The sequence below is a fragment of the Camelus bactrianus genome, chromosome 4, assembly GCF_048773025.1.
Source record: "Camelus bactrianus isolate YW-2024 breed Bactrian camel chromosome 4, ASM4877302v1, whole genome shotgun sequence".
NCBI classification, from domain to species: Eukaryota; Metazoa; Chordata; class Mammalia; order Artiodactyla; family Camelidae; genus Camelus; species Camelus bactrianus.
The window spans coordinates 76,090,943-76,115,364 of NC_133542.1; the positions used below are offsets into that span (position 1 = coordinate 76,090,943).

At 59.7% G+C, this 24,422-nt stretch overlaps 1 protein-coding gene across 6 annotated transcripts in view; it reads right to left on the bottom strand.

Annotated features, from left to right (window-relative positions):
• Positions 1 to 24,422, bottom strand: part of VAV2 (vav guanine nucleotide exchange factor 2) — a 168,233-nt gene that overhangs the window by 29,966 nt on the left and 113,845 nt on the right. For all 6 annotated transcript variants that reach the window (XR_012506627.1, XR_012506626.1, XM_074362617.1 and 3 more), the window contains exons 5-8: positions 12,341 to 12,443; positions 9,962 to 10,060; positions 7,869 to 7,937; positions 6,559 to 6,659 (exon numbers count right to left, since the gene is read on the bottom strand). Coding sequence is in view for 4 of the 6 variants with exons in the window: in XM_074362617.1 (XP_074218718.1) it covers positions 6,559 to 6,659; positions 7,869 to 7,937; positions 9,962 to 10,060; positions 12,341 to 12,443 (372 nt within the window). In the remaining 2 variants the exon portion in view is untranslated. The remainder of the gene's footprint in view (positions 1 to 6,558; positions 6,660 to 7,868; positions 7,938 to 9,961; positions 10,061 to 12,340; positions 12,444 to 24,422) is intronic.

Consider the following 24,422-nt stretch of genomic DNA (forward strand, 5'->3'; position numbering starts at 1 on the left):
CCAGGGGGCCAGCATTGACCGCGGCTGGGCCAGGCATCGGGAGACCCCGGCTCTGCCAAGACCTCCCCAGGGCCTTGAGGGTTTGGGGCAGAGGGCTGGGTCCTGTGTCTGCAGCCTGGAAAGCAGCCGGCCCCAGCTGGCAGAGTGTGACGCTCTGACCAGGAGCCACGGTGCACGAGGGCCTGAGCCCTGGTTTCCACTTAAGTGACTCTGCTATTCAAGTGAGAATTTTCATTGAAAAGTTGCTTAAAATCCATCATCTCTGGAAGCAACTGGGGCCTGGAGCCAGAGGTTTCTGTGCAAGTTGTTTGAGGTGAGCTGACGGGTGACGGCCTGGACACCCACATCAAGATTTGAAAATCTGTGTGGGCAGCGAAAACGCAGATCGCAGCCCAGCAGAGACGCCTCACCTCCCAGATCACAAAGGCCCCTGCCTCCTGCTCTCTCTCAGGGCCCCCACGCACTCCCCGTGCTCTGCAGACCTCATCCCAAATGCCTGGGGCCCCACAGCTCTGGAGCGGCCAAGCCAGCCTTTTGGGGGCCCCCTTAGCTTCCACACTCCCCAGGCTCAGCTGAGCCCGAGGTTTTGATGGACAAGGTGTGCGGAGAGTGGATCCCAACCCTGCTTTCCCCATAGCATCAGCCTGGGCTGGCAGCCTTCTCCAGCCAGCAAACTTGTACTCTTCTGTCAAAACCCTGCCCTATCATTTCCCGCTGCGTCCCTTCCACTCCCCACTCTGTCCCCTGGTTCAGTGGGGCCAGACAGAGAAGTATGGAATGGGCAGGGAGCAGCGGGGCAGAGGCCTGTCCGGGCAGGTGGCATGCACAAAGGAGACGGGGTCACCCCCACCTCCGCACCGGCTCCGAGCCCCGGGATGGGTCTCCTTCCTCCCCGCGTCCCAGCATCCAGCCTGGAGCCCCGGCCTGCACAGGCCCTCAAGCGTGCACATGCCGAGCAGCTGTGACCACAAGCCTCCTGCCGTTCTCCTCATCTGTAAATAGGTGAGGAGGAGACCGCACCGTGGCCACGTACAGCCCAGACCCTGCGATGCAGCCACACCTCGTCCTCACTGATGCACCACTTCCAGCCTCTGAGACTCGACAGGACTCCTAGGTCACCAGTAAGGCAGTGACCCGGCCGGGTCCCAAAGCAAATCCACGACCCACGTGGTGCCCAAGCCCAGTCTTCCCAGCCACACGGCAAGGCTGCAGTGGTCTCTCCTGAGTCCCTTGGACGACACTCCAGAACCGGACCCTCTTGCATCCCCGTCCAATTGCAGAGCAGACACACACACCCCTGCTGACCCCGTGGGCAGCCTGAGATTGAGGGGGTGGGACTGCACAGGGACTCAGCTGACCAGCCAGGGATGCCCTATACTGGGCCGAATGGGGGAGCCCAAAGCCACGTCCACCAGGAGCCTCAGGAGAGAACCATACTTGCACACAAACGAACGTATTTACAGAACAGAAACAGACTCACAGACAGAAAACAAACCTATGGTCACCAGGGGAAAGGGAGTGGGCAGGGATGAGTCGGGAGTTTGAGACTTGCAGGCACTAACTGCTACATATAAAGCAGAGGAACAACGAGGCCCTCCCGCACAGCACAGGGAACTGCGCTCAGCATCTTGTGATAGCCCATGAGGAAAGAGAATGTGAAAAGGAATAAATATATATATTTACCTACAACTGTATCACTATGCTGCACACCAGCAATTAACATAACTCTGTAAACTGACTATACTTCAATTAAAAAGAAAAAGAAAGAAAGTCTTTGCAGACGTAATTATAGTGAAGACTGAACTGAGGCCATACTGGACTAAGGTGGGCCCTAAATCCAAAGGGAGTGTCCTTGTAGGAGAGAAAAGGCCGGAGGCACAGAGGAGAAGCCGTGTGAGGATGGAGCAGAGGCTACAACGATATGGCCACAAGCCAAGGACACCACGGGCCCCCCGGGGCTGGAAGAGGCAGGAAGGACCGTGGCCCAGGGACACTGGCTTGGATGCTGGCCTCCAAAACTGAGAAAGAACTAAATTTCTGTTGTTTGATGCCACCAACTTTGAGATCCGTGGTTACAACAGCCCCAGGACGCTCACACTGACCCCTTCACCCTCCATCCACACCGCAGCACGTCCGAGCGCTGACCAGGGCCCCCACCCGTCCTCAGCTTCGCCATCCAGCAAAGGTATCGACAGAGTGGGAGCTAAAGGCCTCTCCAGCTGAGGGTCCGGGGCAGCCCTCCAGACAGGGAGCCATGCGAACCCCAGCAGGAGCTGTGGGCGCTGAGATATGGGAGGGCTGTGTCCACGCAGGACACCCAGCCTTGGGCTCTGAGATGACGGGCCCTTGAGACCCTGGACCTCGTGAATGGAAGGCACAGCCAGAGTCTAACACTAGAGCAAGGAGAGGCCACAGAGTGCCAAAGCGCTCACCTGCCCAGAGCCTCTCTCCAGACACTCACGGAAATCCCACCGGGTCCCGTCATCGGGGGGACGGGTGGGGGAACCTGCTGTTCATCGTGTTCCAGATGACGTTCCTCCTGACAAGACCTGCACGAGGCCCCACAGCAGTGCCCCCGACAGCCAGTCTCCTGCCTTCCCCCGAAGGCTGGCGTCCTTCCTGGTCCTTCCGCCCCACGTCCAACCTGCCTGACTCCCTGACCCACCAGAGGTCAGGCTCCCGCCACCATGGCCAGCCCCAGCTCTGAATACAAACAATGGGACTTTAATGCAAACTCCTCCCCAGAGCCAGCTCCCTCTGTGTGGGAGATGTCTCCTTCACTCCCACATGGCAAGGCTCACAGGAGCATCTGTCTGCCTTGTCTGAGGACCAAGGCTGCATTAATGGAAGTATAACCTCCAAAAAGAAGGAGGTGACTGTCCTCTGCACTCGGTGCTGATCATACTGTACTCAGATACTACACCACCCTTCATCCGTGTTGAGCTGCTCAGATCTTGCCACTAGAATTCCTTGATGGTTTCCCCTGTCCTCATTAAAAAAAAAAAACTAAATCCCTATCTTGGCCTACCAAAGCCCGCAGAACCTTGCAACTGCTCCTTGGAGAACCTTAACTTTGTGCCCTTAATCCTGCTCCTCTGGCCTCTGCCAGTTCCCAAAATAGTCAGAGCTCCAATCTCTGGCCAGGGCCTTGCCCTCTGCTTCTGCTGCCCCCAGCTCTCCAGAGGCGGTCTCTTCTCACCTGGGTCCTTGGGGGTCCCTATCCTCTGATGCATACCAGCCCCCTCCCCACCTCGCTGGTCCCCCTCCCCGTCTCTCAGCCACTATCACAGCTCATGAGAAGTCTTTTGTCTGTGGACTTGTTTCCCAGGAAGAGCAGAGCCTGCTCTGTTCACCACGGTGTCCTTGGCCCAGAGCTCAGGAGCCACACAGAACAGGCATCATAAATGCTGGTGGAATTGGTGAGCCAGCGGATGTCAGGGCCTTCGAGGACTCAAGGATCGAAATAAAACTAGAAATAAAAAGGGAAGTGCCACTGTTTCCGATCACCAAGACATGGAAGTAACCTAAATGTCCACTGACAGATGACTGGATAAAGACATCGTGGTGTACATGTACAATGGACTACTACTCAGCCAAGAAAAAGAATAAAATAGTGCCATTTGCAGCAACATGGATGGACCTGGAGATCGTCATTCTAAGTAAAATAAGCCAGAAAGAGAAAGAAAATTACCATGTAATATGAATTATATGAGGAGTTAAAAAAAAAAAAGACACAAGTGAACTTATTTACTGGATAGAAACAGACTCAGAGACATAGAAAACAAACTTATGATTACCAGGGGGGAAAGGGAGTGGGAAGGGATAAACTGGGAGTTCAAGATTTGCAAGTACTAAACTATATATAAAATAGATAAATAAGTTTCTACGGTATATATTTAGTATCTTACAGTAACCCATCATGAAAAAGGACATGAAAATGAATAGATGTATGTACATGTGTGACTGAAACACTGTGCTGTACACCAGAAACTGACACAACATTGTAAACTGACTATATTTCAATTTAAAAAAGGGAGGCGACAGAAAAGGTGGACACTGGGATGGACACAGTGATTTTGGCAAATGAGCTCTGATGAAATACAGCCACCCCCGCTCCCAAAGGGACCCCGACAAGAGGGCTGAGCCCCCGACGCCTGGCTGGACGGTGACTGTCAGCAGAGCTCCTGGTGCCAGGATGCACTCCGCTCACCGCAATGCTCAAAGGTGGAAAGGAGACCCGGGGGCAGGTCAGCCCAAGGTTGTGTACAGAGGATGGCACTGGGCCTAAAGCACACTGGACCGCGGGACGGGACGGGCAGCCGAGCCCGTGTGCCGGGGAGGTGGAGGGTCCCGGGGGCAGGCAGGCCGTCCATCTGTGCCATTCCTGCCCTCCAGCCTGGTCACCGGGCCTCAGAGCCAGTCCGGCTTCAGCCTTGTGTCCCACCCGCACCCCACAGCCAAGGAGCAGCACTCAAGAGGGGCTGGGAAGTGTCCGCCATGCCCGCCACCTGGGCGAGGGTGAATCTGACGGCAGCTCGAGTCCACCAGCCGGGCTCCATGGGCCCGCCTGGCCCGTGGGCTCGCAGCCAGGGGAGAGGAAAACCTCACCGGGGGCAGATGGCAGGCTAGGGAGCCAGCCTGACGCCCAGCCCCACCCGCATCCCCACCCCTGGGGCCGCTGGCACGCGCCCACCTGCTGCTGCCACCTGTCCGCGGGCACTGCTGGCTCCCTCATGGCCCCAGGAGCTCCCCGACCACGGCCCCTTAGGGAGCAGGCTTGAGGAACCGTGCCTGCTCCGGGGGACACAGCTCCTTGCCTGGGGCTTCAGGACACCTGGGGAGAGCACCTGAGAACCCGGCCCCTGGGCAGGGAGGGCTGTGAGCTGAGCTGAGCTGAGGGACCTGGTGGGCAGTGCAGGGGGCGCTCCTGCAGAGGAGGACGGGATGGAGCCACGGCCCCACCAGCCCCCGGGGGGCCTCCTCCAGCTCCCAGGACCCCGACCCCCCATCAGACCCCAGGAATCGGTATTTTTAACAAGCTCTCAGGTGGCTCTGCTGAGCAGCCAGGCAGAGGAACCACGAAGGGAGAACCTTCCAGCTCCTTCAGAGATTCTACAAGGGACAGAAAGCGAGGTGCCATCTCCTGATGGATCCCTTGAGACGCCAGCCGCTGAACCCACCATCTCCCCCCCGCCCCCTGCAACACCGGCATCTTGCGAGCACTCTGCGTAGACTGGCTTCATCCCCGTCAGCAGCCCAGTCTCGGAGAACCAGCTGCTGGGGTGTGAGAGAGGGAAGCAGGGGCCAAGGCCTCCATTGGGACAGCAGAGCCAGCCTGACAGCTGTCCCCTCACACCTGGTCGGAAGCTTCCAGAATCCCAGTCCTCCCCCACCAGGCTCCAGCAAGACATTGTGGAGAACAGAAGGCTGGCTCGGCACCCCTGCCATCAACTCGGGGGACAGAGGGGCTGGTTTAAGGCGAAGAATCACATAGACTAACGGAGACCACAAAACAGCAATGCAGTTTAAAAAAAAAAAAAAAAAAGTCCCTGCAGTGGTTCCCAGGAGCTGTCACCCTCCTGCGTCAACAGTGTGATTCTGGACGAGGGTCCCACTCACTCGCGGGCACAGTTACCAGGGCTGACCTTCTGGCGGGATGGAGGCTGGGCCCTCTCCTCATCTAGACTCAGCCTGACCACCTGGGCACCAGCTGGGGGTGGGGGATCACCTGGGATTCTGACGAGATCATCTTCAGCCCCTCAGGCTCCACGGACATTTGCCCCGAAGCTGCCGGGAGCCGGACGAGACTAGGGCTCTGTGCATCACGGCCCCAGAACCACTGTCCCCCTATGTCCAGGGCTGAAGCCGATTTCTGCCAGGACAGCTGCACATCCACAGCTGCCGCGTGCAGCCCGGCCTGGACACCCAGGTCCGGCCCCTCCGCCCGCCAGGCCTTCGCTGGGTGTGGACCGGCGTGCTCACAGCCCAGGACTGCCCTCTGTGCACCCTCACAGCACAGAGTGGCACAGACACCATCCTTGTCCCTGACCGACCGACGAAGAAGCCAGGGTGCAGTGTCACCCACGGGCAAGGAAGAGGGGCCTGGCCTCGGCCCTGAGGACCCGGAGCCTGGGCTCTCAGCCAGTCCCCCTGCAGCCCCGACCCCTCTCTCAGGCCTGCACAGCTGCTCCATGCCACCCCCAACCCGGGCCCAGCACTCAGGGACAGACTGTCCCAGAGCCCAGTGTCCCCGGGGCCTGGAGCGCAGCAGGGGCACCGTGATGGCTCGATGCCCATCAGCTACCGAGACCCCCAGGAATAGAGGTGGAGGGGCTGCGGGACCCCCGAGCGGCCCCTCCCATCCAGGCTGTGAGGGCAGTTTACAAGTGAGGACGGGGTGGCGGGCGCCGCCCCCACCTCAGACACCACCACACGCCGTAAACTGGGTGAAGTGGCCCTGCCAGCTCTGCCCCGACCCCGGGGCAGAACCAAAGGGACGCCTGGAAGCTCCTGAGGCCCTGCAGACAGGGAGGGCGGCAGGGCAGGCCTGCCACTCACCTTTCCTTGAAGTCCAGGAAGACCTTGGCCAGAGTGCTGCCCCCCGCCATCATGGACACGTCGATGGCCCTCAGGAAACTGTGATGCACCTTAATGACATCCTGGGACGGAAAAGCAGTAGGTGCGTGAACAGGCACGGGGGCTGGGAGAGCACACACGCTCTTCAGTCACACTCATCCAGATCTGTTGTTCTGATTAAGGATGTCACGCGAGCGGCCGGGCAGAGGGTGCACCCTCCACAGAAACGCCCTGTGCTGTTCACTAGAAGGTGCTTGGTGATGGGCGTGCACGGAGCCCTGAGCTCATGGAAGCCCCACCACAGTCTGAGAGCAGCCGTCTGCAGCCCGCATCAGCCTGTCCAGACATGTGGTACCCGACCCCAGGCAGGCTCTGGTGCCAGAAAGGGACAGTGTCCCCAGCCAGCATCCTGGGGACCCGCCCGCTGTGCGAGGGAGTGAAGGGGCCACGGTGGGGCCCAGGCCCACAGGCTCAGAGGGATGAAGTCTCCCCACCGAGGAGTCAGGGCATCAGCCCCGGAGAAGTGTGTCCCACTTACAGAGCAGGCGGATGAACGCAGGCAACCCCACGGCCCCCCAGTCCCCCACCTGGGCCCCCATTCTGCCTATGGTCATTTTTGCCACTGTTCATGGCAGGATGAACCCCAGGTCGGGAGCACAGAGGGCATGAAAATCCAGGGTCTGCATCAGCCTCGCCAGGAGGTGAGCAGCGCCCACCCCCGGAGCTGATGAGGGGCCGGGGAGCCACGGAGGCTGCCACACCAGCTGCTGGCATCCTGCAGGGAGCAGGGCCAGGGCCCCCAGGGGAAGCCCAGCCACGTGCAGCCGCCCTGCTCTGCCGACCGCGCCACGGGGGGCCTCCTCACAAGGACTCGCTGTCCCGTGCCCGTGCTTAGGCTCCGCAGAGCAGCACAGGGCTAGGTCTCTGCCCAGCGAGGTGAGGCGGGTACATTTCTCTCTGGCTGCTGACAAAAGCTCACGCTTTCTCCAGGGTGAGTGCGTCTGAGATGTGCCGCCAGCACAGGCAGAGGGCGGGGGAAGCGCCCAGAATCTCCCATCTCCTAAAACCAAAGACTCTGGAGGGAAGGGTGGCCGCTCTCTTCCCATCTGTCGGCCCCCAAAACACCCTTTAGCCAGGACCAATCATGCAACTGGCAAGAACCAGCCCTCCCGGACCCCCAGGGATCAGCCCTCGGGGACCCCTGGGGATGGTCAGGCTGGAGCTGGCCTGAAGCCCCAGCAGCTCAGGAACCACAGCCTGCACGCGGCAAGCTGGGGTGGGGGGCTCCTCACCTCCAGGTTGATGAAGACGGCTGCCATGTCCGCCGGGCTCAGCACCAGCCTCAGGGGGGTCATGTAGTTCTGGAAGAGAGAACCCCATCACTGCCGTCTCGCCCTAGGGGACACCAATCACCTTCCAGGCCACAGTCCCCAGTGGGAGGGGCTCCAACACCCTCCGAGCAGACGGGTGACCGGCAGGCAGCATCCCGTGGTGCCGCAGTTCCCCCGTCAAGGGTCGCCGGACTGGGCTCCCCGCAGGACAGCTCCTCAGCCCGGCACACAGCTCAGTGCTGACCGGAGAGCGCGTGCCTTCTGGGGAGATCCGAGCACCACTCTGCAGGGCGAGCGCAGTGCGGGACGTGCGGGCCCGGGTGGGATCCGGCCTGAGCATCCAGGCAAGCACACACCCCACCGGGGGGGCAGGCTGCATGGAGGGCCCCGCGCACGAGCCACTGGACCTCAACCCTACAGAACCCTGGCTGGGCTTTGCCGTTGCTGCTGGGGCTCCCCGGGAGGAGGGGGCATCTCCCAGGGGTCTACCTTAGGATGGAGACAGGGCCACGATGCCCACTAGTTCCCGAGTCTGCACTCCGGAGTGTACCCCTAAGCCTGCCATCAGAAGAGGCGCTGCCCAGCCCCGTAAGCCCCCAGTGGCGGGGGCTCTTCTGCCCGAGGCTCTGAGCCCAAACTCGGACGAGGTGCCCACACGTGGAGCTCAGCCCCTGCCCCGGAAGCCCCTGCAGGAACCCTCCCCTCTCTCTGCCCCTTCTCCGGCAGGGTCCTGCCCCCTGGACCGATCCTGGGCCGCTGTGCGGGCACTGGCCTGTCCGGCTCGGTTTCCTCACCTGTGACATGGGGACAGCAGTGTCCCCTGGGGTGGTTAGGGGAGGATTACAAACGTGGTTATCCCCAAGAGTGCCCAGCATACCACACGCCCCGAGCTCAACCCCCGACGTGCACTGTGCCCGCCACGGGCCGCGCCTGCCCTCCAAGGCCGCGTTCCGGGGGTGGAGACAGTTTTTCTGCCACGGGACTCGGGCTGTGTAGAGCCTGCAGGGCCCTGGAAGGAGCTGACCCGGGAGCCGGACTGGAAGGAGAGGGTCTGCTGGGGGAGGGGTGGGCAGGGTGCAGCTGGGATGACGTGTCTGCAGAAAGGCTGAAGGGCGGGGGCCTGAAGGGCGAGGGTTGGGTGGGGCAGGAGGAGGGGAAAGGTCAGAGACCTGGGGCCAAGGGGCATCTTAGGACTCCTGGCTGGAGGCTCCACAGGGCCCTAAACAGTGGGGACCCCTTTGGTATCCCCATCACGGCCACAGGTGGCCCTGCACTGTAACCCGGGCTAGGCAGGAAGGTTCTACCTCAAGAACGATCCTGCTTCCTTCACCCCAGTAAGCACTAGCAGCTGGCAGTGAGGACGCCCAAGTGACAGGGAAATGGCATCAAGCCAGCGCCCACTGGAGGCCAGGATGGGGCAGGGGAGGAGGCCCACCTGTGGTCCTGCAGGAACTGGGCAGGCCGGCGGGGAGACAGCACTGACCAGCCATTCAGGGGAATGCAGGGTCAGCCACGGGGGTTCCAAAGACTCATGTCATCGGGCCCAGCAATGTCCCAGGTGCAGGCCACTCACAGCCACCTACAGGGGGCACTGCTGTCTCCCACTTACAGAGGGGAGGCCGGGTGCAGAGCGCCCAGCTGAGAAGATATGTATAAGGAGCTTAGCTCAGGGCTTGGCCTGGCTGAGAGTATACAGAAGGCGCTTAGCTCTGGGTGAGGGCGTAAACATAAAGAAATGAGCCGTAATGACGCTGGGTTTAGGCTGGAAAGAACTGCAGAGACCCGCTCAGGACAGTCCAGAGCTGGAGCTGAGGCTGAGGGACGGGAGGTGGGACCCCGGCCGACGTGGCGGCCGACACGGAAACTGACCCGCATGGAGCTTGCGGGGAGGGCAGAGGGCAGAGGAAAGGTGAGGGCGACCTCCTTTTTGGCTACGAAACCGAGAGGGCCACTGCGCGCCCCCTCCACCACCGTCGCCCCTGCCTGGAGAAGACAGCACCCCCGGGAGATGGGGACCCGGTGGCTGCGAGGTGGCGGCCGAGGCCCACGCCCACCTTCTCAATGTCCTCCAGGGTCCGGCAGTACTTGGCCTCGGTCTCCTGAATCTCCAGCAAGCAGCAGTTCCTCTTGTCGTCCTCTGTCATTCCCATTTTCTAGAGGAAGGACACGGGACGTGAGCCAGGACCCGCCAGGCCCACCGCCTGCTGACGCCCAGGCCCGGCCGTGGGTTCGCCGAGCTGCAAGGGTGCAGCCAGGCGGGAGGCGGGACAGGCAGGCCCTTGCCTCCCTTCTGCAGCGGAGGAAACTGAGGCACGGGCAGGGAACGTGGCGTGAGCCTGGCACCCGGTGACAGTGCAGAGGACCAGCCAGAGACTTCTGAATCTCGGTCTCCACCAGACCGGCGTGAGGCCCTCAGAAGCGACCCCCTCCAGCATGTGCAGGCGGGCACATCACACCTTCCCAAGGCCCGAAGCCCGGCTCGGCCTGGGAACGCGGCACTGAGGGCCCAGGACCCCCAAAACTGTGTAAGGATGTGTGTACCAGGGTCCTGAGTTGTTTCAAAGGGGTCTGAGACCTCCCTGAAGGTGGAGGAAGGCGGCGCTGGCAGGACTTAGCCCGGCCTCCCTCCACCTGCCACTTACCTGCATGTATCTAATCTGAAAGCGTGAAGGAGGAAACAGCAGAAAGAGCCAGTTAGCAGTGCTTCTTCTTACTCACGCTGTGCTTGGGGAGGCCAGGGGGCTGCACACTTAGCCAGCGGCCCCAGAGGCCACACCACACCCTCCGCGCATCGGCCTGGCTGGGTGGGGTCGGCGGACAGCACCGGGACTGAGCACGGGGCAGCTTCCCCTTGGGTGGGGTCCGAGAGTGGCACCTGCCACCCCCTGGCTTTATCCTCCTTTGGAAACACCATCCTTCCTCGTGTCTCCCACTTAGACTGTTCAGAGAGCCCCAGACGTGAGAGGGGAGGAAATAAAACAGCTGTTTTATGTCAGAGGACCTGGTGGGCGGCCGGAGGCCCACCCTGCCTGGACAGACAGGACAGCTCGTGGGCCCAGCACCGAGCATTGGGAGCCAAAGCAGCACAGGGCAGGTGGGACGTGGGCCTGTCCCCAGCACACAGGCGGGCATCTGCCCCAGCCCCGCAGGTCCTGCCGTGTACCTTCAGGACCAGGGACAGCAGCAGGCTCTGGGGAGCAACCCCCAGGGCCTCCACAGGCCGGGCGGATGGGGTCTCTCGGGAGTCTGCACGGCTGGGGGGGGGGTCCCCAAGACAGCCACCCAGGACTCTACACCACACGCCCTTGCTTGACCCGCAGGACAGCAAGGTCCCAAAGGGCCCGGGGGGTGTGGTGGCCTGTCTCAAGCTTGCTGCCAAAGACAGAAGGCCGGCCTTTCAGGGCAGCTCCAGGGAGGCTAAGCAGGGCCGCCTGCAGCCGGGCCTTCCAGCCCACGTGGCCCACTCCCCTGGAAGGCTCGGGAGCAGGGCTGCCCACTGCAAGGCTGCCCGGGAGAGGGCAGACCAGGGGTCACAGACCCACAGCTGCCTCCGGAGCGAGATCCCTAGCACCTATGGAGAAGAAAACCCCCTTCAGACGCATGAGAGGCCACATGAGAAAACCGTCCTTGACAGCAGAGTCTGGAGGCTGTGAGCCGCCGTCCAACACCCCTGCCCCTCTCCCGGCAGGGGGGGCCCCTCTGAAAGGCCTGTGGGAGCTGTCTCCCAGAATTCTGCTTCTCCATCCCCAGCTGGTTACTCCCACACCAACGGAAAACACTGAAATTTGCTTTCTGAGAAATTTCCCCCATTTCTTGGGTGAAAACAAATGGTACCAAAAGCCTCTGCAGTTGGCAAGCGGCATCTCGGCCGCCCCCAGGAGCCTGGGGGTGTGAGGGGGCTGTGGCCCGCCCCACCAGGTCCCCGCCCCCCATCCTGGCCCCGCAGGGCCACCCCCTCTCCCCCCCCCCCCCCCCGCTCGGCAGCTGTGGGCGACACAATGGAGCTGCAGCAGACGGGCGTCCGAGAGACGATTAGCCAGCGCCCGTTGGGAAGAAGCACCCGCTCCTGAAAGACGCGCAGCTGGCTAACCGAGCCGAGGGCGGCTCGCCGCTCCCTGCACAAAGGGGCGGAGGGGTGCGTGCTGCTGAGACCAGCAGAAGTCACTGCCTGGGCTCCCTGGGCAGGACCACGAGCCCCGCGCGCCCTTCAGAGACTTCCACGGCCACGCGTCTGGGGAGGTGTCGTGCCGGGGCGGTCACAGTCTCCCTAGAACATTTCAGAGGGAAGAAGGGCTCCTGGCCGACTGGCCCGAGGGGAGGACCCCCGTGGGGGCCGGGAAGGACCCGGTGCAGCTTCCTGCCGGCTCAGACGCTGGGGTCGGCGCAGAGGCTGAGACGGCGGCGCGGGGCGGGCGGGGCGCGCAGGGGCTCACCATGGGCTGCTGCACTTCCACCTTGATGATGTCCTCGTAGATGTCGTCCCCTTCATCCTCGCACGGGACGCAGTCGTAGATGTCCTCCCCCACGTCGTGCTCGCTGCACAGGGGGGAAGCAGGTCGGAGGGCTGAGCGGCCGTCAGTGCCACCGTGAGCCCCTCCCTCCCTCTCGGCCTCGGTCCCCTGGTCTAAGGACAGGGCGCACCACCTGCCTCCCGGGTGTCTGTGAGTTTCACTCGGGCAGCCTGGGGAGCATATGGTGCCCTTCCTGCCGCGCTTCTAGAAGGTCCCACCGTGACCACGCCCAGCTTCTGCAGCCCTTGAGTAAATGCAGGGGCCACACGCCAGGGGGGACCGGAGGTGAGACACCGCCCTGGGAAATCTTTGCACAGCCAGTCAACAGGCGTGCCCAGCCTGGGGCCTGCGCTCCCGTCTCCCGGGGCCCACACCTGTGACCTGGAGGCCCGAGTACTCCTGGCTCAGCCCAGGGTCCCCCAGCCCTCGCAGAGGAAGCATGAAGGTCAAAGTGCAGAGCTCACACGTGAGCATCTTCCCTTCCAGGCGGTAAAGAAGCAGAGCAGAGGGGCATGAAGTTTGTGACGGGAGCAGAGGGGCATGAAGTTTGTGACGGGACTCACCAACCCAGCAAGGAAGCCACTGCTTAATTTGTAGTTCAGTAATAAACCTTTGTTTCAGCTCATGATCTTGCCAGCAAGTCATCCCCTCTGATCTGCAAGACTTAGGTCATCGGACACCTCCCCCAAGAGGCCTTCGGGGCTCCACCACCCGGTCTGCGACCCGGGACTCTCCCTGACACTCCTGTACGAAGTGCACCCCTCTCACCGCTTCTGCACCTGCTCTGTAAGTGCCCGTGGATAAGCCTGCCTCTTCCCCAGGCGAAACCCCGCTTCTTAATCCCGCTGACCTCCACGCCTGACCCAAGGAGGTACTCGGTAAACATTTCACCGAATCAGCGCACGAGCCGACCGAACCACCCACCAGTTCCCGCGGGGCCGGCACAAACCGCCCCCCAAGCCGTGAGGGTCACTCTGGCCTGGGGCTAAGGGACGGGAGCCACACTGGGCCCGGGGCGGCCAGCAGTTCAGTCTGCCGTGGGGTCCATCCTCAGCGCAGCTGTGCTCCAGGCCAGCTCACCCTGGAGGCCCGTGCCAGTCCCACGCATCTCTCTGTGCGAGGACACACCCCACGGCCTGGCCCGGAGCAGGCCCGGCACAATTCCCTTCCGAAAGGCGTCAGAATGAGGTGGTGCAGCCCCCTCCCCACCGGCAGAGCCGGAGTCCCAGGGACGGGGAGGGTCGGAGGCCAGGGCAGAAATGACACCACCCTCTCTTAGGAATGGGTTCCTGGCCCCACCCCACACCCAGCTTTTGAATATTAACTGTCATTCTATAGGCTGGGGCGGGCGGGGTGGGTGGGAAGAGAGCGCTGAAAATCTAGCGGACAGGGAGGGCATGTTGTATTCAAGGAAGGCCTTCCCGGCCGGAGGGGTCTGGTCTCCCCAGAGCGCCCTGGACGCCTCCGCGTGGGACCGAGCTGCAGTGGGGCTGTGGGCAGGTACATCTGGACTTCTCTCTGGGCGGTTCCAGGGCTGGGCCAGCTCCCATCTTGGTGAGACCTCCACAGGCGGCTGATGAGCGAGGGGCTGCTTTGGGGTCCTTCCCTCTACGCTCTACAGCCACTCCAGGTGTGAGGAAGCCAAAAGCTGGCCAGAGGACAAAGCCAGGTCACATTGTGCCGGACCAGCCGCCGGACCCCTGTAACTACGATGTGACAGCCGCCCACCCACTGACGAGACACTTCGGACCCCAATGCACGTGTCAGGCACCGGAAAACATGTCTGCCTTTCAACCTCACAGACCCTTGGCGGTGGAGAGCACCGGCCGTCTCAGATGAAAGTCGCACCGAGGCCCCAGCAGCTACCAGGAGAGGTGAGGGGAGCTCAGTCAGGCTGGTCCTCACCCTCTCCCGTCCGCCCTCCACCGCAGGATGAGCATGTGGATGTCGGCAGTCCTGAGAACGCATCCTGGGGTGCAAATCAGTACCCAGACGGTGACAGAGCCTCCCTGCTCCCGCTGGAACCAACAAGAAGGCAAGGAGGAGCATCTGCAACTCCTGGATTTGCTCATTCCCCGTCTCGGAGGTCCGTCCCCCAAGGCAGGCCTGGGGAACGGTCACTTATGTTGACACAAACCACCCCCGCCTCTCCAGATGCTGTCCCCAAAGGAAACAGCTCCCGCAGCTCTGCCCACCAGGTTCCTGGGGTCCAGGCAAGTCCCTGCAGGGGTCCCTTCCACTGGGTTTCAGACACCCCGGATTTCTGTCTTGCAGCCAAGCGAGGCTGGTGACAGAGGCCCCATCGAGGATCCCGACAGCGTGGAACAGAGGGGAGACAGGGAAGCTCCTGGGCTGCTAACCTAGACACCCCGAAGGCACATCAGGCTGTTCGTAAGGTACGGAGACAGACATCGGCTTTGCTCTGATGGGCTGGTGGAAGGAAGGTGGTGGGGCGCATGACAAACAGTTGAAGAGCCGATGAAATGAATAAAAATGACAATGCCAGCCTGGAAAGGGTCCTCCAGGTCACCGGTGCAGCAACGGCAATCCGCCAGCCCAGGAGCCCCCGTTCTCACCCCACGTTTCGGGAAGCACCCTAGTTGATCCTAGGATTCCATCCCACCCAGCTCGGAATCCCTTTCAGCAAAGGCCTCCGTGCCGCCCCCACCACCAGGCAGCCGGAATCAGGGCCCGAGATGCAACTCGCTCATCTCCCAGAGGAACTCAGGCTCTCCGTCGTGGGGTGGGGAGGCCGGGGCGGACATGCGGGAACTGGCCACGGTCTTGCAGAAGCCGTGTTCCTGTTCCGGGGCCTCCCGGTCAGGTGGACGGGTCCCCTGCTTTCATTGGCCGAGTCCCCGATGACGTGGGCACTGAGGGCTCTTCAGAGAAATACAAGAGGCGATCTGTTGATCTTGGGGTGAGGCGGGCACCTGACCCATGAGGAGCCCGAGCAAGAGCTGCAGTATTTCTAGGAGGGAGAGGACAGCGAGGGCTGGAGGGGTCAGAAGCTTCCAGGACGGGAGGGACTTGAAAGGTGCTCGGAAGCCATGTGGACTGCAGGGTCCTAGGAAGGTGCCCTTCTACGCCTCCCTCTCTCCTGGCGCCATCCTCAGATCCTGGCACACCGACGTCTACAGAGCTCCCACTGCGTTCTAAGCACGGGGCAGAAAGCCTTCACACAGGTTTCTCACCGTGTTTTGGTGACGGTTTGCATAGACCGAGGTGCACCCTTAGGCGCACTGTTCTGACGAGGGGACAGACACACCGGTATAGTTCACACCCCGCCGCATCACAGAACATTCTCATCTCCGGAGACGCCCCCTCCTCCCGGATCCACCCCTAGTCGCCGCCCCCACCACAGCTGCTCCTCACCACAGGTCACTTCTCTCTGCTCTAGAACGTCATACCAGCCGCCACGTGCGTCATGCCACTTCCGTGTCTGGCCTCTTGCCCTCAACGTCACACCTCCGAGACCCACGCAGTTGCCTCCACTGCAGGTCATTCCTCTTTACTGCTGGCCCTAATCCATGCTATGAAGGTGCCGCAATCTGACATCCACCCTCCTCCTGAGGAGTTCTGGTCGTTCTCAGTAAAAGCTGCTATGAGCATTCCTCTTCTTTTCCTTTCAGTGGACTGAACCTCCCCCCCCACACACACCCCGGGGAGCGGAATGGCCGGATCACAGGCAGGTGTGTTCAGCTTCATCAGCAACTGCCACGCGCTCTCCCAAAGCGGCCGCGGCATCTACTGCCCCCCAAGCAGCGTGCATCGGCGAGGTGTTCCTGGTCCTCCCCAGCTCTGGCTCTTCCCGGACTTTTAAATTTTAGCCACTGGGGTGGGTATGTAGTGAAATGCACCTGCGGTTTCATTTTGCACCTCCTTCCTCAATGATGACGCTGAGGATTTCCCCATGTACTGACACGCACCTGTGCATCTTCCCAGGTGGAAGGCTTGCTTGAGACTTTTTCCACTTCTAACGATTGGTCACCTATCTTTTCCTTATTGAATTCTAGGAGTTCTTTATATATCATGGATACAAGTCTTTTGTCTGACATGTTTTGTGATTTTTTTTTTTCAGTCTCTGGCATGGCTACTCATTTTTTTCATGGTGTCTTTTGATAAGCATTCATTTTGAATTTTAATGAAAACAAATCTATCGCAGTTTTCTTCTTCGGTGTCCTGATGCTACCCTGTGTCCCGTCTAAGAAGTCTTCGTGCCTCGAGTTAGAAATCGTTGCTTCCTTCCATGCTGCAAGGAATTTTCTCCTATGTCCCCTCTAAGAACTCTACAGTTTCAGTGTTTATATTCCGGTCTCTGATCCATCGCAAATTAGTTTTTGAGTATGGCGTGAGGTAGGGGTTGGGGGGCATGTCCCCATCCCCACGTGGATACCCAGGCGTTTCAGAACAATTTGCTGTACACTTTCTCTTCCTCATTGGATGGCTTGGATCCCGTGGACAAAAGCCAGCGGGCACGTGGGTGTGGGCGTGGGCGTGCTCTGGCCCCTCAGTAGAGTCAGCTGTACTTATGCCACTCGATTGCTTTAGTCCCGTCGAAAATCTTGAAATCAGGGAGTGTAAATCCTCTAGCTCTGTTCGTTTATAGGACTGTTTAGACTATCCTCAAGTCCTTTGTGTTTCCACACAAACTTTACAGTCCCCTTCTCCATTAAACGAAAAAAGAGACTGCTGGAATTCTAACAGGAGCTGTAGGCGAATCTACAGTTTAATCTGGGGAAAACTGACGTCGTAACAGTATCATCTTCCAATCCATGAAGACAGTACATACTATCGTTGATTCGGGCCTTTAGCTTCTCCCGGCGACATCCTGCAGTTTTACCACCGAGGCTTCGGGGTGTGAGAGGCGTGTTTTTGCCCCGCTTACTCCCTCTCCCTTCACCTTCTGGGATTCCGGTTATACCTGTTAGACAACTTGACGCCGCCCCACGTCTGAGGCTCTGCACGTTTTCCAATCTCCTTTTCTCTGTTATCTGGAGTGTGCAACTTCCACTGAACTATCTTCAAGTTCAATGACTCTTTCCTCTGCCACCTGCAATCTCCTATTAATGAACAGTGACTGTTCATTTAAGTTACTATGCTTCTTGGTTCGAGAAATTCCATTTGGCCCTTTTTTTTTTTTTAATAGTTTCTGTTTCTCTACGGAGGCTCCCCATCTGTTCCTTCGTTTGGCACACACTTTACTTGGAGTCCCCAACCATGTTTATAAAAGCTGCTCATTGTGAGGCCAAGTCACCTCAAGGTGGGTTCCCACTGCCCTGTTTCCTTCTTTCCTTGACTACGACTCACTTATTCTTGTTTCTTTGCAAGTTGGATGCTTTTTTTTTTATTGGACGCTGGACAGTCTGAATGATTTATTACGAGGACTCTGGATCTGACTATTTCTCCTGAAGAGTAATATTTGTTCTGACAGTTAACTTGGTTGGCTGGACCCAGACTTCACACTGCATCTTCCCTGCCGTGGGCAGCAGCTGAAATGGCTGCTAAATTAAGTTTCCAGCTGCTTTTTTTTTTTTTTTTTTTTCTTTGCTGGAAACCTTAGGGACTTTCCTGAGTTTCATGGTCAACCCGGGATTTAGGTGGATTATATAAGCAGATTCGGGTCTGTGGGTCCCTCCCTGCCAGCATTCCCCTCCTAACTTTCTGGGCTGTTCTATCAGCCCCAATTTCTTTCCTCTGACACCTCAAGCCAGTGAGAGTGCAGCTTTTCACATGGATGAAGATGTGCCCTCAGCAAAGGACAACAAACTCTCCAGTCCCATCCACGGTGAGCGCCCCTTGAAGAAACGGCAGGTTCCTGCGGGTGGGAGAGATGACTTTCTTTCCCTTCTTTGTACTCACGGAGGGAACAAGACCACCAGACTGAGACACCGGGAGTACACCCAGGTGGCTCCCCAGACACATGTCCACCACCATAACCTCAGCTGTTTCTTTTCCTCAAAATCAATACAGACAAAGGACAGTCATTCACACAGGGTCCATTTTCACACACCCCATTCACCTCTTCTAATTCACTCCGGGCGCTGAGGTTAAAAATAGGCAGCCAGAAACAGGAGACCAAGAGCTGCGTTCCGGCATCTGAACTTGGGACAGAAAAATCTCAAAAATGCAGACACCATCACCTCTCTCCATTCCACAAAATGTCTGTTGCCCACAGCCGGCTGAAGGCTGCGGACGTGAAGGTCGGGGTCACGCCTGTAACGGCCTAACTTCACCCTTGAGTCATGAGGGCCCTCACCATCCTGCTCTCCGCACTTACAGTGCTTTCCACTTATGAAAATACTCTCCAACCATTATTTAATTCAGGCCAATGAACACTAAGAAACATAGGTTCCTGCATATTATATGAAGTCATAAAACGGTAGTATTAAAATATCGTTCTGTGCGCGTTCCACATTAGGGGAGAAGGAGAAGTAAAAGAAACAGCAAAGAAGTTGGTTTTTTTTTAAATGAAAACAAGTAATGAAAAAGGGTATGTATGTATTTACATGCATAGCTGAATCGCTGTGCGGTACGCCAGAAACTAACACTACATTGTACGTCACCTGCACTTCAATTTTAAAAGGGAAGGAAAAAAAATGAAATGAAAACACAATCACAAAGTAAAATTAAACACATCTGTTAAACTCAGCAATTAAGCTGAAGAGACTATCAGACTGGAGGGGTTTAATCAACACTTTTCCTAAGAAGAGCTCTGTGCCGGGAGGTAGCGTGTAGGGCGTGGGGGATGCAGAGAAGACAGAGGAACCAGCGAGGTCTGTCCCAGTCCAGCTGGGGAGACGGTCGGGGCAGCAGGTATGTCTGAGACGCAGACGCTTCTAGAATAAAGGAGTGTTCTTTGCGTGGGTGACAAGCTCTGGTCCCAAGAGTTTTCTGTTCCTTTGGCCAATGCTGGCACGGAAATTCCACATGTGCGCTGCTAACTCTTAGCGAAGGCGTCGCCCCCAAGAACAGGGTAGGGGACAGGCTGCAGGTCTCAGCGCCTGCTCAGGCAGATTAGCCTGTGCTGTGACCGGCCGGGCCCAGTGCGTCTGACGGCCGTGGCTGCTGACGACACAACCGGCGGGTGTGGGCTGGCGGGGAGGGGAGGGGTGCAAAATCAGGTCCCGGCGAGTCTGAGTGTCCTGGAGCGCAGCGCGGTGACCTGGAGGTGAGCCCGGCGGCGGAGGACCCGGGCCTCTGTTTCCTCCTGTGATACGAGCTTGACGGACGTCCAGCTGTGCCCTGGACCTCAGAACCGGAGCCAGCCCCCCGCCTCCCGCCACGCCCCCCGGCACACTGCCCTGCGGGGGAGGGGCAAGGAGGTCGCGCCCGCCCATCCGGGCCTGATGCATTTGACCCAACCCCCCGCCCAACCTCCCACAGTCCTTGAGAAGGACCCAAGACCCTGCAAAGCCGGAAAGAGCCTCTGAATTGCCCCGGTGCGAGCCCACCGCGTCAGGTTGCTCTGACTGCACCCGGCTTCTCTCCACACCATCTCTTGGACACACAGAGCCTCGTCTTTAGGTTCCAAGTTGTCAGAAGCTGCGCTTCACGGAGAAACTCCACGTCCCGGCGCACTGAGCCGTCTGCGCACAACCACTCCCAATCAACGCTGGACCACAGGGCTGGCGCCCCCTTCTCCCGCAGCTCAGGCCGGGGCACCCCTGGTCTCCCGTCATTTGAACTTGACTCTCCCGAGAGTGACCCTGAGAGGGGGGAAGCGGTCAGGCGAGTCCAAGGTGCCGGTTCCCGGCTCTACAACTCTGAGTGGGAGGACCTAAGCCTCAGTTTCCCCGTCTGCAAACCGAGAGAAAGTCCAACCTCCTGGGAGGGTCGTCGGAAGGATGAGCCAAAGCGCGGCGACCTGTGCAGGCCTAGCACGCAGTAGGTGCTCAGTAAGTGACCGGCGCGCCCCCCAGACGGTGGGTGGGGTGCAGTGGGAGGACATTGAGCCCAGGACCACGCGCAGTGCACGGAGGCCGTCAGCCCCGCACAGCCGGACGCTCTGAAACACAGCAGATGAGACAGGTGCAGCCGGGTGTCGGCACTGATTTGTCTTCCGAGGGTGTCAGAGGCGGCCCCCCTCTGCCCAGCTGTCCAGGAGAGAGTGGAGGACGCTGTGAACAAAGCAGTCCTGGACCATGGCAGGGACGTGGCCACCCACGCCCACGTGAGCCCACGCCACCGCGAGCCCTCAGTGCCCCCTTCGGAGGGACGCCGCGGCCTCTCCAGCCCCAAGGCCACGTTCCCGGGGGGGCAACCTCCCTTCTGGCCTCCTCTGCACCTCGTCCTTTCACTCCCGCTGCTTTCCAAAAGGCAGCTGCGCCGACAGACGCTACATCCTGACCATCATCTTGGTCCTCATGGTGGCCGGGGAGCCTCGAGGGGGGCCCGAGCGCGGCCTGCTGCCCTCCCGAGGGGACAGGACCCGCCTCCCTCACCTCCCGCAGACACCCCGCAGCCCCCGGCCGCCCCGAAGCCTCGCCTGCCTACCCCGATTTTGTTACAGAAAGTCAGCTGCTCAGAGAGCCCCTGTGTCCCTGCTCCGCCGCCTTAGGAACATCAGACAAAAGCAAACAAACTCTCCGCTTCTGCCTCTGGCGAGCCTGTGTTTACGGTGGACCCACAGGCGCGACGTGCATCCTGGCCCCGGGCGTCCGACGCTGGGGAGCAGGCACCCAGCCTCCGGTGACTGGTCGTTAGGAAACCAGATTGGACGTCTCCTGACCTCCGTCCACACCAGTCAGTGGCGGCGGCAGAGAGGGTGGGCCTGGAGGAGCCGGCTGTGCGCTGCGTGGTCTGCACGTGGGGACAGACGGACAGACAAGGCGCCGCTCACACAAGGGAGGGCGGCCTCACGTGCCCTTGGCAGGCCCTTGCCCCAGCACACGAGGAAGGGGTTTCTCTCCCCACAGGTGGGGAAAGCAGGGGCCAGAGAGGGTAAGGTGGCCCCCCAAGGTCACATTCGGGAGCACAGCTAGACAAGCTGTGGCCTCCAGGTTCCCCGCGGGGGCTCGGCTTGCCCGGCGGTGCCTCCTGTGCTTCCTGCCAGGACACTCTCTCTTCCAGGGATTCTTGCTCAGCAGTAGAGGGGTCTCCCACCCTCCAGACCTGGTCACAAGGATGAGGATGGCCAAGCAGCAGATGGCTCTGGGTTTCAATCCTTCCTGTGTCAGGTCAAGTGTGCTGTGTGACCTCAGGCAAATCACACACCCTCTCTGAGCTTAACTGCCTCAACTACAAAATGGGGGCAGGACCACTCAGCTGGCAGTGTCGTTGTGAAGGCTGAGGTGATCGGGTCAAACTCAGGCCCAGGGTCTGGCACTGAGGGGGACCCACTGAGCTGTACCTGGAACCACTGCTTGGATCCTCAGTATAGGAGCGAATGTTCAGGACTTTGCCCCCCGGGCACATCCTCTGCATCACAATGTGCAGGGCCAAGCTCAAGTTAATCTGCTTTTCCTGTGCTCTGTCCCCTTCGGGTGACCCTCATGGGGAGCTCACCTCTGGGGCAGGAAGACAGTGACAACACGGTGACAGATAACCCTGGTGGACTTTTCAATCTTCTGGGGAAGGGGCACCTCATTCAACCTGGCGGGGTTGGTGATGGCTTCTTGGAGGAGGTAACCTCTGGGTGGGTTTTGTAGTATGAATAAGAGTTTGGCAACCACTACAGCAGATATTTTGTACGTGACGGGATTTTTTACAGTAAAATCTGGCACATTATGTTTATTCTCTTCTTTTTAAGCAGTATTTCTCAAGTGCCACTGTGTGTCAAATCAGTGTTGAACACATGAGACGTAATGTAAAGAGGGCTAGGTGACTCTGGGGCCGGGACTACCAGCCCTTGGTCCCTGAGAAACAGACACAGCTGAGACCCAGACTCTCCCAAGACCCCGGCCCCAAATAAGGCAGTGGCTTGCCCGGTGGGGACGAGGGCAGGTTTCCCCCACATGTGCGGGTCTCCCTGAGTGACAATGAACTTCCACACAAGGCAGTGTGAATGCGAGGGAGCAGGGGAGAGCTTTTAAGAGCTTTCTTTGCAGCTGGGAGCGGCGGGCAGGCACGGTCGCTGGGGTGGGGGTGAGTCTCTCCCTCGCGTGAGGGTCACAGTCAGGCAGAGGGACTGTTCCTCGCGCCCTGCAGTCAGGGGCCGGCGCCCTCCCAGCCAGCAGCTGCCCCCCAAACCTGTGCACCCCCACCTCACGCCCCAGGGACACAGAAGACGCCCAAACCCCCTTGAAGGCAGCATCGTGACTCGGGAAACTTCCACATTTTATGCTGCTTAAAAAATTACCCAGACGATGCTAACATGACACATTTAAAGCTGCGAAGGTCATTTTACGATGCAGTAAAGCACACGGCTATACGTTCCCGGATAAATCACGTTCCCTGCTGTGTCGCGACCACATGTGTTTAAGCCTGAGAAGCACTTCAGTTCCAAGGACAGAGAGACCAGTGGCCAGGAGCAGGCTCCTCGACCGCAGACCGTGGCTCCGCCCAGCTGGAAGGGGTCCACGGACCGCCGGGGCGGACGCTTTCCCCCAGAGCAGGGCTGAGCGCCGCCGTGAGAGCCGCGCGGGGCCGGGACGCACTCGCCTCTGCGGCCGCTTGGCCTGCGCGACGCTCCCTCTTGAAGCAGCAGAGACGGCAAATCCTCTCTCCACGCCGGGCGCCCCACCCTGAGGCCCAGCCCGGCTGGGGGTCCCTGCGGGCCTTCCGAGGTGTGCTCCTCCCCGTGACTGCCACAGAGCCTGAATGACTGGTTTCTTGCAAACACCACACGGTGTCTCAAACCTGCCACACCTCCACAGGGTGCAGGAGGCCTCGTCTGAGACGGGAACCCGGGGTCTGGGGCAGGCGGGTCCCACCCACCACTCCCTACAGCCCCTCTCGGGGGCATCACGCCCTGCCAGGCCTTTGCAAGGCTGCTCCCCCTGCTGGGACGCCAGCTCGTGGGCTCCAAGACCCGGATGTCACTTCTTCTGAGAAGTCTTCCCTGATTTCTGAGCTGGCCGTCACCCAGCCCCACTCTGGGCTCCCACGGTGAACTGTCTCATGCACATTGGTCTTCTGTGTGCAAGTCTGGCTCCCAGTCCTGGGTGGGGGGCACCCCCAGTGCAGGCACCTAACCCCAGGCCCGCCCAGGAGTTGGGCAGGTGTGAGAACCAAGGAGCAGCTCCAGGCTCCCGGGAGCACCCGGAATGAAGCAGGGGGTCACAGGGAGGGATAGGCCATTATGCAAATACAAGGTTCTCATCAGCAGGGCAATTTAAAGACAGGCCTCTCATTTTGGGCTTAGTTTGCTTGATAAAGCGTTTTTTAAGTGGCAATATTTTGTGCTAGTTTTTTCGAGCAGCTGCTCTATTATCTGATTATACATTATTCAGTGATCTCAGAAGTGAGCTTAGAGCACTTGAGGGCAGAATCTCAGTCCAGGATCAGCCACTCAAGCCCGGGGCTCTGCCTTGCTCCCGGAGTGCTGTCTGGATCAAGATCTGGGCTGCCCGCAGGGGCCAGAGGACGGGCCGCGCCTACACTCTGCAAAAGGGACGCTCAGCTGCTCCAGACCCAACGCTGTGCCGAAACACGCGCCAGGCTAGACATTGCTTTGGATACAATGGGTTAAGTGGAAATACATTCGTAAAATTCACTTCACCTGTTTCTTTCTCTCTTAAATGTGACTACAAGAGAACTTACAACCACCCAGGCGGCCCGTATTGGACAGCACTGCTGTGGCCACTTGGGAACTGCAGAGGCCACATTCCCGGTAGAATGGGAGGCCGGGACCCCCGTGCCTGCCTGGGAGCTCGCAGTGTGCCCACTGGGCACCGTGCTATCCCAGTGCCACCGCGAACCCTCCCGCAGACACCGACACTGGGTGTTACACACAGGGAAACCGGGGTGCGGAGCCTGGGTAACCCGCCGGAGGCCACACGGTGGGACACGCCAGAGCCCGGGCACCAGGTCTGCCCAGAGACGCCCGCAGCTGCTTGGGGAA